The sequence below is a fragment of the Sceloporus occidentalis genome, unplaced genomic scaffold (assembly GCF_023333645.1).
Source record: "Sceloporus occidentalis isolate IW3139 unplaced genomic scaffold, rSceOcc1.0.p SCAF_1, whole genome shotgun sequence".
Taxonomy (NCBI): Eukaryota; Metazoa; Chordata; class Lepidosauria; order Squamata; family Phrynosomatidae; genus Sceloporus; species Sceloporus occidentalis.
Genome location: NW_028316981.1, coordinates 179,852,997 through 179,867,768, shown reverse-complemented (window position 1 = coordinate 179,867,768; position 14,772 = coordinate 179,852,997). Strand labels below are relative to the sequence as shown.

General features: G+C 42.9%; 1 protein-coding gene across 1 annotated transcript; it reads left to right on the top strand.

Moving 5' to 3' along the window:
• Nucleotides 1-5,295: 5,295 nt before the first annotated feature.
• UBL4A (ubiquitin like 4A) lies at nt 5,296-13,251 on the top strand. The gene is made up of 4 exons (XM_089484699.1): nt 5,296-5,532; nt 7,152-7,257; nt 10,534-10,739; nt 12,691-13,251. Exons 1-4 carry the CDS (start codon nt 5,485-5,487, stop codon nt 12,799-12,801), a joined length of 471 nt encoding a protein of 156 aa, XP_089340825.1. The 5' UTR covers nt 5,296-5,484; the 3' UTR covers nt 12,802-13,251.
• Nucleotides 13,252-14,772: the final 1,521 nt, after the last annotated feature.

Sequence of the window (14,772 nt, the reverse complement as noted above, 5' to 3'; positions counted from 1 at the left end):
AATACATACCATAAGTGATACTAACAATAGTAATTTTTTTTTTTGGGGGGGGGAGATGGGAAAATAATGTATTCCTCCCAACATATAGGAGCCTCACTGCATGGCCAACAACAATAACCAGGACACTTTCAATTTTTTATTTTTATTTTATTTTTTTGCAGAATGTGCCGACTTATTTACTCCAGACAGGCTCTTGGAATCTGGCAAGACAATTATACTATGGGTGAAGATTTTTCTAGCATAGTCACAAGGGAGCCTTAAGCTGCTACACTACTATCTATTGAGTAACTACTAAGGAACAGGAGTCCTACTGAGATAACTGGTTGACAAAAACAGATATCTGTTCTTCCCTTTTAGGATCTGCCCCATTAGTAGAGCAGTGCCATGAAGCTTATAACTGGATTAATAAAGAGAAGAGTGCATAACATAGCGGTTTGACTCTTGGACTGGGAGACCAGGGTTTGAATTCACACCAGGCCATGGAAACTCACTGGGTGGTTTTGGGCAAGTTGTACTCTTTTCCGCCTTAGAGAAGGCAATGGCAAACCCCCTCTGAGTAAATCTTGTCAGGAAAGTCCTGTGACAGGGTTGTCTTAGGTTCTCCATGTCAAAAACTACTTGGAGACACAAAACAACATGATAGGTAAAGAATTTAGTACAATCTGGAGTCAAGTAGCCCTCAAGATAGAGCTCTAAGGTGGAAGAGCAGGGAGACAAATTATTATTAGGGATTGTGACTCATGCACTCTGTGCAGAGATGGCCTTGCAGAGTGACAAGAAACAGTTATCTGAGTTAATTTTAATGGAATGGGGGGCACTGCCATGGCAAGTGAGCCAGTTGTTGGGGGGGCACTACACTGGAGTCTCCTTCCTTGGAGGTCTTTAAACAGAGGCTGGATGGCCATCTGTTGGGGATGCTTTGGCTGAGAGTTTCTGCATGGCAGAATGGTGTTAGACTGGATGGCCCTTGCGGTCTCTTCCAACTAGGATTCTCTGATTCTATTTTCCAGCCTAAACATACCCAGATCCCTAAACAGCATGATTTCACGACTTTTCACCATTTCAGTCACCCTCTTCTGGACGTGTTCCAGCTTGTCAATATCCCTCTTGAATTGTGGCGCCCAGAACTGAACACAGTATTCGAGGTGAGATCTGACCAAAGCAGATGAGAGTAGTACTATTACTTCCCTCAGTCTAAAAACTACATTCCTGTTCATGCAACCTAGGATCATACTGACATTTTTAGCTGCTACATCACAAATCTTACCCATTTTCAGCTTGTGGTCTGCTAAGACTCTTAGGTCCCTTTCACATGTACTGTTGTCAAGCCAGGTGTCACCTTGGAAGTCTTTAACAGAGGCTGGATGGCCATCTGTTGGGGATGCTTTGATTGAGAGTTCCTGCATACAGGTGCTTGGACTGGATGGTCCTTGTGGTCTCTTCCAACTCTATGATTCTATGGTTTTTTGTGGGTTTTTTGGGCTATGTGGTCATGTTCTAGAAAATTTTCTTCCTGATGTTTCACCAGCATCTGTGGCTCTATGATACTATGTTTCTATCCTATATCTGTGCATTTTGTTTTTTCTACTAAGTGTAGTACGCTGCATTTATCTCTGTCGAAATTCTGATACTTTGGATCAGTTGTGCCTAGCATGTGGCAGCCCCTCTTCACTTTTCTGAGTATGGGATTTCATTCTCCCTACATACGAAACCATTTGTTCCACCAGTTGACTAATCCCATGTAATCCTCCTGGGTTTTGAGGTTGAGAGCTGTGGGAAAACCAATATCCAACAGTGTCTCTACTCCTTCCCTTTATACCACACAGAAGGATCAAAACATATTAAAAGTTTAAAAACACCTTTACACTATCCCATTTTAAGCAAAAACAATGAGATAGTGACTAATTAAATATGACATACCTTTTCTCATGAATTTCAGTGGCACTTTAGTTTCCCTAACTTCCTCTTTCTGGACTGGGGCCAAAGAAGACATTTTTCTTCCTGAAACTCAAAGTGTAGACAGCATGCTTGTTATGAATCAATGGATCAACAAAATCCAAAACTAGCTCAAATTGCTAAGGCGGCTGTATGTAGCCAAATAAAACTACCAGGCAAACAGGCCAGTTAGTGATGTGTACATGTCTAGCAAGATAAAACAGTAATAATCAAGACTATAATAATTTGCATACACATTATCACCTGAGCCTCTGCTATGCCAGATTTAGCCAGTTTTTCACCAAGAATAGCTTAAGTGACAAATGTGAAAGTGGTAATTTATGCAACTGTGTGGGACATTATGTAAAGGAAAATGCCAGAGAAAACTGAGCCATTAGCTCAGACTCTTTCTCTAGCCACAGGGCATTCTCTCCATTTGTAACCAATGTTGGATTTATGTGACTCCTTTTCCATATTCTCCAACAGCCCCAATTTGGCTGGGGCAATCCCAATCAATTCTCTGTAACCTTACTTTCATGTGCTCTTAAAATGTCCCAGTTTTTTTCTTCTCTCTGTAATTTCTCCCTTTCCCCACAGTTTACTTCAATAGGTACAAAGTTAATTTAAAGTCCAAAATCCATTTGCATCAACTAATTCAAGAAGGGAGAGGAAAGGAAATGGAGAAATCTTGCCCTTTCCTGTCAGCTCAGGCAAAAGCAAACTGCTACAGCCCCTCCTAGCTTGTGTGCTTCATTAATAACGTTTCTCATCTTGACCACACGCTGATGTTGCTTGGACACAGGTGTTCCAGTTTTCATCTGCTGAACATAAAGAAAACAAACATAATCCACATAAATCCAACCTAGATAATGAGGAACTAGTTAAAAGACTTTCTGTACCAAGGATCAAACACTGATTGGAACAAAGACTGCAGTCAAGAAACAATAACAAGACTAGAAATGGGACACTGGATGACCATCTGTCGGAAGTGCTTTTATTGTGTGTTCCTACATGGCAGCAGGTTGGACTGGATGGCCCTTGAAGTCTCTTCCAACTCTATGATTCTTTGAAGGGCAGCCTTTAAGGAATTAGACAAGTGGCTAAAACCAACTCTGTCGATTGCAAGATCGGCAGGTTGGAAGTTTGAGGCCCAAGTGCTGCATGATGGGTTGAGCTCCTGTCATTATTTCCAGCTTCTGCCAATCTAACAGTTTGAAAGCATGCAAATGCAAATGCAAATAGATAAATAGGTCCCACTCCGGTGGGAAGGTAAACAGCATTTTGTGCAATCTTGCTGGCCACATGGTAATGGAGTAGTCTCTGTCAATGCTGGCTCTTTGGCTTAGAAACACAGATGAGCACTGCCCCCTATGATCAGACATGACTTGACAACCTTGTCACGGGGAATATCTTTTCTACCTTTTTAAGGTTTACAAACTGAGCACTAAAGTTAGAATTATCCAAGCCATTGTATTCCCCATTACCCTGTATGGATGGATGTGAAAGCTGGACAGTGAAGAAAGCTGACAGAAAGAAAATGAAGTCTCTTGAGATGTAGTGCTAGAGAAAGACAAACAAATGGGTCCTTGAACATATCAAACCTGAATTGTCTCTGGAAGCAAAGGTGATGAAACTGAGTTTTTCATACTTAGGCCATATAATGAGAAGGCATGACTCATTAGAAAAGATTATAATGCTAGGTAAGGTAGAAGGAAGTAGAAAAAGAGGAAAACCTCACGCCAGACACATAGATTAAATCAGAGAGGCTGTGGTCCTGAGCCCGCAAGGCCTGAGTAGGGAGGCTGAGGGTAGGGGAGATGTCTCATGTTAACAACAATAAGAATGGGGTTTTCTACTAATTATGGTGTCGTTATCAGAACTAGATAAAAACAATGAGCTTGAGTAAATGGCTTTTTAGGGACTTTTGTTTGTTGTCCTTATATGCCTTGAAGTCATTTCCAACTCATGGCAACCATATCGTGGGGTTTTCTTGGCAAGTTTCTTCAGAGGGGTGGGGGGTTGCCATTGCCTTTCTATGTACCACTCCCCAGCCAGCAATGGCTGTAACGGCTGGGGGATTCTGGGAGCTGTAGTCCAAAAAAGTAACTTACCCAGAGACTCCACGTATGACTCATATCAGGTTAGAATTATATCATATCATATCAGTAACCACATGAGCCCTCCCTTTGCCATCTACATCATCAGACTTCAGAGGGAGAGTGAGGCCTGCCAGCTCCATCGGGCCTGGCCTGAACTAAGCAGAGCCCTCCCTCCAGTGCATCTGCCTTGGTCCAGGCCTCAGTGTCGTGTCTTTCAGATTGTAAGCCTGAGGGCAGGGAACTGTCTAATTAAAAATAATAATTGTAAGCCGCTCTGAGAGCCATTAGGGCTGAAGGGCGGGATATAAATACCATAAATAAATAAATAAATAAATAAATAAATAAGACTCTTTTGTATGAGATGGGGTTCAAGACTGAGGATATTCCCAGGGGAAATGGCAATTATCATAACCTATATGCCTTGCCCGAGATCCAGCATAGAGGAGTGGTTTTAATACTTGACTAGGAGACTGGGACACCAGGGTTCGAATGCCGGCTCGGCTATGGAAACTCACTGGGGTGACCTTGGGCCAGAAGTCACACTCTCTCAGCCTCAGAGGATGGCCATGGCAAACCCCTTCTGAAGAAACTTGCCAAGAAAACCCCATAATAGGGTTGCCTTAAGTCTGAGATAATTTGAAGGCACACAAACACAACCCCCCCATAACACACTTTGTTGTTGCTGCTGTTGTGTGCCTTCAAGACTTACGGTGACCCTAAAGTGAACCTATCATGGGGTTTTCTTGCCAAGTTTCTTAAATCAGAGGAGGGTCTGCCATCGCCATCCTCTGAGGCTGAGAGAGTGTGACTTCTGGCCCAAGCCTACCCTCCCAAAGCAGAGCTCAATCATGTTAGTGTTGAATTTTCACATTGATTCCCATTTTGCCTAGGCATGCAGTGGATAATGTGTAATGCAGTACTACAGAAAAGTAAGCCCTATTCTAACATTATTGGGACTAAAATAAAACTGCATCCACACTGGAGAAATAACCCGGTTTGGCACTGCTTTAAGTCTTTGTGGGCTCAAGGCTATGGAATTCTGGGAGTTGGAGTTGGGGTCCGCTCTGGACCCCACAACAAACTCCAACTCCCAGAATTCCATAGCCTTGAGCCCACAAAGACTTAAAGCAGTGCCAAACCGGATATGGATACAGCCTTAAGAATTTAACGGACGCTCTAGCCTTCACTCTATGGTAACGAATCTAGGTCACATGACCGCGAGCGGTCAAGGGGGTCAACTTCCGCTTTCCGGTCCTGCCCTTCTAGTCCGTTTTCTCTATGGTAAGTGAACGTGCGGCTCTGGCGAGAAAATGGCAGCGCGCTGGAGCATCTCTTCTTCGCCTATATAGCCTCCCAGTAACCGGCGACCGGGCCGCTCTTCCTGCCGCCTCCGAGTGTCTATGGTTCTCTTAAAGGGGCCGCTTGGCTTTCCCAGCTGCGGGGTCCCGAAATGCTGCTGACGGTGAAGGCGCTCCAGGGCCGGGAATGTTGCCTCCAGGTAGCCCCTTCCTCCCTCCCTCCCTCCTTCCCTCCCTCCCTCCTTCCCTTCCTGGGCTCCCAGCCCTCCCAAACCCTGAAGGAAAGGGGGCCCAATGAATGGGGCTTCAGCCTAGTTTTAGCATCCCCTAAAATGGAGGACAATGGATGTGTCCACACTGCAGTAATATATCGGTTTCATACCGCTTTAGACTGCCATGGCTCCATCCTACAGCCTCCTGGGGCTTGTAGTTTTACAGGGTCTTCAGCCTTCTCTAACAAATAGTGCTGGTGCCTAGTCACAAAAGTACAGGATCCCATAGGATGGAGCCATGACAGTTAAAGCGGTATCAAACTGCATTATTTCTATAGTGAGTTCCCATCTAGATACTGAGCCCTTCTTGTGCCTTCGAACAACCTCCTTGCAGAGTCTGATTTGCTTCCAAGAAGTCTAGTCCAAAGCTTCTTTCATTTTAGAAATGCAAAGAATTACAATCATTACACAACGTCTTTCATAAGGGTTTCAGGCATACGATCTCAATGGTCTTTAGAACAGAGGAAGACCGACATGACTTCTGTTCCTGGGTAAAGGCTGAACTCTCTCAGCCTCAGAGGAGGGCAATGGAGAACCCCCTCTAAGCAAATCTTACCAAGGAAACCCTGTGATAGGTTCTCCTTGGGGTGGCCATACTTGGAAATGACTTGAAGGCACATAACAACAACAACAACAACAACAAAGGCTGCCTGTGACTTGCAAAAGGGTCTCACCACTAGACCATTTGGATACATCTGCTAAGGAAAAAGAGCTGTATTTGCACAAAATGAATGCTTGGTAATACTGTTTGAGAGCCAGCATTGCGTAATGGTTTGACCACAACTCTGAACACCAGGGTTTGAATCCCTGCTCAGTCATAGGAACCCACTGGGTGCCCTTGGGCAAGTCACACTCTCTCAGCCTCAGGAAGGCAAGGGCAAACCCCCTCTGAACACATTCTTGTTAAGGAAACCTCATGATAGGGTTGCCATAATTCAGAAGTGACCTGAAGGCCCACAGCAACACAACAATCTTATTTAATAGCTCCCTGACTAGCGGAAAATATCCATGTTGGGAAAAGGTGATATTACTGGCTTTCTACTTTTCATGCAATGCTTAGTCAGCAGAGCTCTTTCAATAATTAAAATAATTGTCAGTCATAAATCAAATGCAGAATAAAATGCCTTCATTTGGAGCAATTGTCAGTGGAGCAAATAACCAACGGACTTTGGGCATTTGAGCATGCTTTCTTCAAAGGACCTGGCAAAGGCCCGGGAGACTACAGATAGGTCTTTAGGTTGGCAAGGTGTCCAGTAAACAGTTGGACCAGCATTTTCCTAAGGTCTCTCCTAATCCTATACATGAAATGCTGATATTCTGTACAATGAAGCTCTCTTCCTAAGACTGAGCCCTTTCTTGCTGCACATTTTTAGCACTATGGTTCTCCTTTAATTGCCATGGCAATATCATATGCAATCCTGGGATGGGCTGTGTAGAGAGCAGTATTTAGCAGTTCAAGTGGAATCACAGTGCTATAATGGTAATGTCAACCTGTGAGCCTAACCTCAACTCACTTTCCCCCAACCTGTCACCTGTTTCCTTCCTAGGTTTCCCCGGAAGAACGCATCTCCTCTCTCAAACGCCTCGTGTCAGAAAAGCTGAATGTCCCAATATCCCAACAACGCCTACTTTTCAAAGGCAAAGCTCTGGCTGGTGAGTACTGGTGGTTAAACACTAGGCAGTTGAGGATAAATAGACGGCAAGCAAAGCCATCTAGGTTAGGAGGAAGAGTAATATTAATTCAAAAGTGTATAATTGGCTCCTTTCAGGAGGCAAAGTAAGCTTCCTGATTGCTGGCTACAGGAATAGTCATACTTACAGTTTCTTTTTTTAAAATGCTTTTTTAAAACCCAAGATAAATACAAACCAAATTAAGAGGGGGAAAACCCCATCCAATTAATATGGGCTAATTGGATGTTAGTATGTTACTAATATAAACACAATAAACATACTAACCAGAGCCATTGCTCGGGTTGGCATCACCTGGTGCAGGCGTGGATGAACTGCCTTGCTCCCTCTGCCCAGCCAGACTACAGCAGCCCACCCCCCTCTGGCCTCTGGAATCCCATGTGAATTTTGCTGCGTGGCGTTCTGAAACTGCTCTTTTGGAGTCCCGTGTGGTGCTTGCTGTGCGGGGCTCCAGAGGGCACTCCACCCGGCCTCATGAGTTATGCATAGTGCTCGACGTGCAGGGCTCCAAAGACTCTTCCGTCCCAACAGGCACTGCTGCCGAGCATCCGGGGTGTCATCCGGTGCTGTCCGCAGCCCCCTAGCAACACCAGTGATACTACCAGTAAACACAATAAAAGAATTCCTGCTTTATTCTGCTGTAGTCATTAGCATAATGTTTCCTCTTATCATGTGAGGCTAAACATTTTGATTAAATCTACCTAAACGTCCAATTCACAGACTGTGATCTTAGCTTTCACCTAACACACAGCTCTTACCTTTAGTTGATTTTAGTTTAAATATCAACTACTAAAATCTATTACCCTTGTATCCCTCTCCCTCTGTTGTACATGTTCAGTAAATAATTTCTGTTCTTTCAAGAGACCATTTATAGATTTTCCCCTAATCAGATGCGACAGCTTCTCTATCCTCACAATTTCCATTTCCTCCCCACCGCTCATCAATATTTGTAATTTTGGGACTCTTCCAATATTTTGCGTAGACTAATCTAGCTGCCAATACCACATACCAGACAATCTTTCCATGTTCCTTATCTATACAGGGCAAGTTGTTACCTATATAGTATTTCTGTGTTCTGTTTAGTATGATTTGGTTCCTAATAGTAAAAGCCATTTGTGGAATTTTCTGCATCAGGTGCCAGAAACATATTTAGGGACGAAACAAACTTCCCTGGAGTGGCATCACGCCCCCAACCCAGCGTTTTGCCAGCTCAAAAAGAAGCATCAGAAAGCTGTGCCACCAGAGCGCTAAAAAGCTGTCGCCATGTGGTCAGGCAGGCAGCCTCATGGTGGCTTGGGGGCATGCATCGTCTAAACAACATACCCTGAAGCTGCCAGAAAGCTTCAGCAAAGGGGCTGTCTGATTCACTCCATGTTGCTTTTGGCTACTGTGCACTTTGGGAGTGATGCTCTTTGCTCATTTGCTTCAGGCAGCAGAATTACAGAGTTCTACACAACAGTTCAGCTATCAGTTCTCTTCACTACCTACAACATGCCTCCCTCAGTTATAACCATTTGTTCACAGCCCCATGGACCTCTGTCTCCAGATGCTTCCTCACAAGGATGGCCCAAGACATTTTTGTATATCCATTTCAGAGAAGTAGCATTTACATAGTATGTGCATTTTAAAAAATTAAAGAGAACATAGGTGTAATAGTAGTGCATTTTTTAAATAGTTGCAGACCTATTTTTAAAAATAATACATACAAATGAAGCTTGATTATTTCATTTCACACCTCTAATGTCTCCCAAATAACCCATCTTGTAGCACTGAATGTGTGGGTTGCTTTTTTTTTAGTTTTTTTAATAAATCAATTTGTCCTTATTAGCTTTGAATCTGTAGGATTGAGTTTCATGGATCAGCAATGTCTTACATAGATCATTAGTAATGTCTTAAATAATACACAAGTAATTTCCTGGTATTTGCCAGTCTGTAGGCAGCCAGTGGGTTATAGTGGTGTGAGTGTTGGATTGCGAGTCTCAACACCAGGATTCAAATCCCCTCTCAGTCATGAAAGCCAACTGGGTGACTTTGGGCAAGGTACATCTCTCAGCCTCAGAGGAAGACAAGGGCAAACCACTGCTGAACAAATCTTGCCAAGAATACCTGATGATAGTTTTGCCTTGGAATCACTATAAGTCAAAAACAACTTAAAAATACACAACAAGAACAAGGCAGCTCTTAGGTGTAGCTGTGGGGGTTCATATTTTATGATGGTAGATAATAAGGTGGCTTTCATGAGCCAAAATACAGATATTCTTCATTTTATTTGGTGTATACATGTGTGTATAGTTGATCTAGCATCTCGAAATGTTGCCTTTGGAAGTACACGTGCTTTCTGCTGTTTAAATACAGAAGATGATGTTTCCAAGATATGTAACTGACCACATGAATGCCTTCAGCAAAAAAAAAAGAGTTCTGTGCTATCTTAAAGGGGAACAAATTTGTTATGATAGATGGTTTCATTGAGCAGTGCCCCCTTAATTAGATGCATGAGGTGTCATCCTAAATTCGCAGGTGAATTATTATGCTTCATTATTCTGGTGGACTGGATTTGATCTGCAAATCATTTGCCATTATAATTTTATTTATTTTTTTGCATTTCCAGTAACAGGTTTATCTGGCTTGTTTTTCTTAATTGCTATCAAGTCAGATTCAGCTTACAGTGACCCACTGAATGAGAGATCTTCAAGATGACCTATTGTTGACATCCCTGCTCAGAACTTGTGGATTCAGGACCATGGCACTCTTCCTCTTTTCCTACTGCCTTTCACTTTCCCAAGCATTATAATCTTTTATAACGAATCATGTCATCCCATGATATGGCTAAAGTATAAGAGTCTCAGTTTGGTCATTTTGTCTTCTAGGGAGAATTCAGGTTACTGCACTGGAAATAGTTACAGTCCAACACCCGTATCCATGGGGGATATATTCTCAGAATTACTGCGGATAATGACAAATAGTATATTTCTGCTGGAGGATGACCATAGGGTTTTGTTTCAAGACCTCCAGATGTCTAGAAAGACTCTTTTTTCTGGATGTGAATATGTGAAACAGTGGTTACTGATTCCGTGGAAACGAGGGTTGGACTGTTTATTTTCTCCAGTAGGAAAGTAAAGCATTTAGATCCATGTGAAAACCAGGCATAATCTTATGACCCTATGATTCTTTTTGGAGCAAATGTGAGGCGTCTCCCTGGTTGGCAGTTGGTCACTCAGCCATCTTATGTTCACTTTCCAGATGAACACCGTCTGTCTGATTACTCCATTGGTCCCGAATCAAAGCTCAATCTTGTAATCAAGCCACCAGAAAAGACCTCACCAGAAGAATCCAGCCGTAGAACTGGTCCTCCACAGAATGCTGCCATCTGGCATACAGTTGCCCAAGTCCTGGGCAGGCATTTCAGTGGAGCTGATGCTGAGAAAGTGTTGGAGCAACTTCAAAAGGTAATGCCCCTTGCAGAAGTGCAGATGGTACATAGAAATAGAAACCCTCAGGTGTGGTTTTACTCTTCTACCCTTTCTGCAGCATGGTCCTCCTTTATTTAGGACCAAGATGAGACTGCAGCCTTCTATATTTTGTTGGACTGCAACTCCCATCATTCCTCACCATTGGCTGTTATAGTCCAGTAATATCTGGAGAACTAAACATTTCCCAGCTCTGATTCTTGCTGAAGCTTAATTTGTAGTACAGGAGTGAGTCATCTACATCCCTAGTCCTAATGTCATGTGTACTTCAACCTCATTTTAAAAGCCCTCTGCAAGCAATTGGTTCAGACCTTTGGCAAGAGGGATTTGTTTCTTCCCTGGTGACTGCTTGGAAGTGGGAATAGAGAAAGGGAAATAGAGCAAGAAATAGAGCAAGAAAGAATGCTATGAAGAGTGTTGTTTGAGAGAGAGATGAGTGGCAAAGAGTGCAGACCATCCCATGTAGACTTGTGGCCCTCAACAGACACTAACATTTCCCCACCTTTTCTCTATTGTGTTTAGGTCTGTGCCTTCAAATTGTTGCTATTGCTGTCTTCCTGCTTTATGACACTAGGGGGCAAACAGGATTTAAATGAGTTAAACTAGAGAAAACCAGGAAATGTCATGTGATAAACATCAGGCATTTCCTGTTTTTCTCTTGTTTAATTCTCGTTTAAATCCTGTTTTCCCTCTAATGTGATAAAGCAGTATATCTCATTTGCTTGCTCTGTATACCAAGGGTGGCCAACTGTCAGGGACTGAGGGCAGCATTCACACACACACACCCCCAGGAGATTTCAGACAGCTGCACCGCCACCACATACCCTACAAAACCGTATTATGCTTTCTTCTCAGATGGCCCCAAATATCCTTTAGGGAGCAAGCGAGATAATTTGGTGATGACTTTACTCCCTCTACTGAGCCAATTTAGGTCCAGAAGAGAGGGTTTTTTTTACAACTGGATCCAGAAGTCAATATCCAGGTTACTTCCTGTTAGGAAAAAAAGACCTCCCCAGGCCTAAAACACCCCAAGGTTCCTAAAAACATAGAGGAATTGCCCCTCAAATGCCCTAACACACATATTTGGGTAGCCCATGGCCTGCCCTTTCCCTACCCCTGCTATAGAGCTTTGAGATAATCTGCTACTGTTTGGTGGATGAGAAAATTGAGACAGATAGCTGGATTATTCATGCATGTGTCTGGTCTACACATGCAAGTCATTGCTTGGTATTGCAGTTGTCGGTTTCATGACTCGCCCAAGGCAGTCCAATTAGTAGAACAGGAATTTTCAATTCATGTCTCCCTTGACTAAAAAGTATCAGTGTATTTAAATGATTGCACTTGCTCATCCTGTCTACCTCCCTGTCTTAATATGCAATTCAGGCTATTTAACAACCAACCTTGTATGACACGTCATAGCAGCATATGTTACCTTCAGTTGGGCTCAGGGAACTCTGGCCCCATTAATTTCCCTGAGAGTTCAGATTTCCTTAACAGGGCAATAAAAACAGGTTTCTGGTCCTTTTTACCAACAAAGATACTAGGAAAAGTGCAGTGGCATTATTGTATCCAGTTGCTCAATAGTGTGCTTCCATTTTCTAACTAGTGAGTGCAAAGACAAATGGGATGCCTGTTGACAACTCAGCATTTTATTTTTAACATTTTATCAACCACACTGCCTTTTTCTAGACTTGGGTACAATTTAATCACTTTAAATGTATTAGGTTCATTATATTTAGAATCTGATCTTTTGTGCTGATTTTTTATATAGCCAAGCACACATACATATAGGATACTCTTGGAGGATTCCTGGTTTTACATCTCTGGCTATGGAACCAGCAGTGGCAGTATATTTATGGACTATGTAATAATTGTGTGCATTGTCTCTCTGACTTTTTCCTCTCTCCTCATCTTCATCTCCCAACTGTAGGATTATGAGCGGAGCCTCAGACTACTGAGTTTGGATGACATTGAGCGCTTGGCCACACGCTTGCTTCACCCCGAGGTCGCTGAGGCTGTAGAAATGGGCTTTCTGGATTAGATGCCAGTCTGGGCACGGGAGCCCTGTCTGCCTCTTTGGACAGAGAACCTTGGGGGCAGGACCCAGTTTGGGGCATAATGGGATCATTTCCTCTGGACTGCTGTTGAAGGGGCCTAAAGCACCTGTAACTTCTCCCCGTCCATTAAAGGTGGTGGGTGAAATTGGTCCATTCTGTCTAGTGTATTTGGCCGAAGTGGATAATGATTACTGGGAAGAACTGCTTGCCCAGTATTGCGAGATGAAACGGTCTTTGGGATTGGTGGCCGCTATGTTTACACATGGATTTCTTCTACATTACCAAAGCTCTGGTTTCTGTTCAGATGGTATAAATACAAGTATATCACCAAAGCTTGGTTGCATCCGATAAACTATATTCATTGTTTTTCCAAAGTCCATCCCAAAAATGAAGATGAAAAATGAAATTTGAATAATACACATTTAAAATACAAATGTTGGAAGTCATAGTAGTGATATTTTCTGGTCTGAGTACATTAACCTCAAGAATATAATAGCTTGTGTTCTGAACTCCCTAGTGTTATCAGATGGGGCAAATATCCAGTATTTTAGTAAGTATGTTTGCATTACAGTTATATGCAAATGTCTCAAAATACAGACAAGTGAAGCTGTGTATCTTGTGAATGCATAGTATTGGCCAATTTATTCTAAAATAGGATTTAAATTATTTTCTCTCCTTGATTTCAGTGGGGAAAGATAAAATGAAGGTTGCATCTTGCTCATCTGCTGCCACACATTTTCCTGTTGTTTTTCTCTCTTCCAATCTGGGAATAATTTGAATGCTGCAGCCATTCTGTGGATGTAATTGTGGTACCTCATCTGGTGTGGAAATGTGAATTTGTCAGTCAGCACTAAAGCATAATATTCAACATTACTAGAATAGTAGATTCTAACAATAATCATTGTCTGCCTAATTTTAAATGTAGCAAGAGCAAAAAGAGGTGCTCAAGTGATGTGCCCTTTTCCAAAAGGACTCCAATGCTCCAGTGAGAAAGCATTTCCCACTTCTATACATGGGGCATTTAAACAAATAGTGTGGAATATCTTCCATCTACAGGACATCACAAAACAGGTCTCCACACAACAACAGCAACAAATATAGCTACTAACAGACATGGGATCTTACAGTTAATAGGTAATAGTAGGCTGTATGACATTTGGTGTAGAGGAGGAAGAAGAATGTCCAATGGGATTTCTCATGGCTCTATGACCCTGCAACTATTTTCAACAAAAGTTGTATTTCTCAATCAAATAGAAGAGCCAGCAAGATTAGTGCTGCCTTCTGATCTCCTCCCATGGGAGCCAAGAGGCAGGCGGGAGGTTCTTTAATCCTTGTTTGTGAGCAAGGTATCAGCTTCTGTTTTCTTGTGGCAGTGCCTTTGCCTTATGCGCTCTGGTTGCTCAGGTCAACTTGTGGTGTTTTGCTTTAGGCATAGGAATTAATATTTGAGATGCATGAGGAGAGAACTCTTGTGAAGCAGACATCTTTACAGTCCGTGCATTTTTCTCACACAATAGTGGGATGGATGAGTTAAAGGACCTATGGCACCAGGTTTGGAACAAAACTAATGTCTTACAATAAAGTCAGGGAACACTCAGAGCTTCCGCTAGAGCCCCTTTGGGCCTGTAGGATGCCAGTGAATCTATACCCACCCAAGGTTTTATTCATAGAATCATAGAATCATAGAATCATAGAGTTGGAAGAGACCACTAGGGCCATCCAGTCCAACCCCCTGCCATGCAGGAAATCCAATTCAAAGCATCCCTGACAGATGGCCATCCAGCCTCTGTTTAAAGACCTCCAAGGAAGGAGACTCTATCACCCTCCGAGGGAGTGCATTCCACTGTCGAACAGCCCTTACTGTCAGGAAGTTCCTCCTAATGTTCAGGTGGAATCTCTTTTCCTGTAGCTTGCATCCATTGTTCCGGGTCCTGTTCTCTGGAGCAGCAGAGAAC

Coding starts and splice junctions, on each gene's coding strand:
- UBL4A (XM_089484699.1), top strand. CDS start 5,485: ATGCTGCTGACGGTGAAGGCGCTCCAGGGCCGGGAATGTTGCCTCCAG. Junction 5,533..7,151: donor GCCGGGAATGTTGCCTCCAG/GTAGCCCCTTCC, acceptor TTTCCTTCCTAG/GTTTCCCCGGAAGAACGCAT. Junction 7,258..10,533: donor CAAAGGCAAAGCTCTGGCTG/GTGAGTACTGGT, acceptor TTCACTTTCCAG/ATGAACACCGTCTGTCTGAT.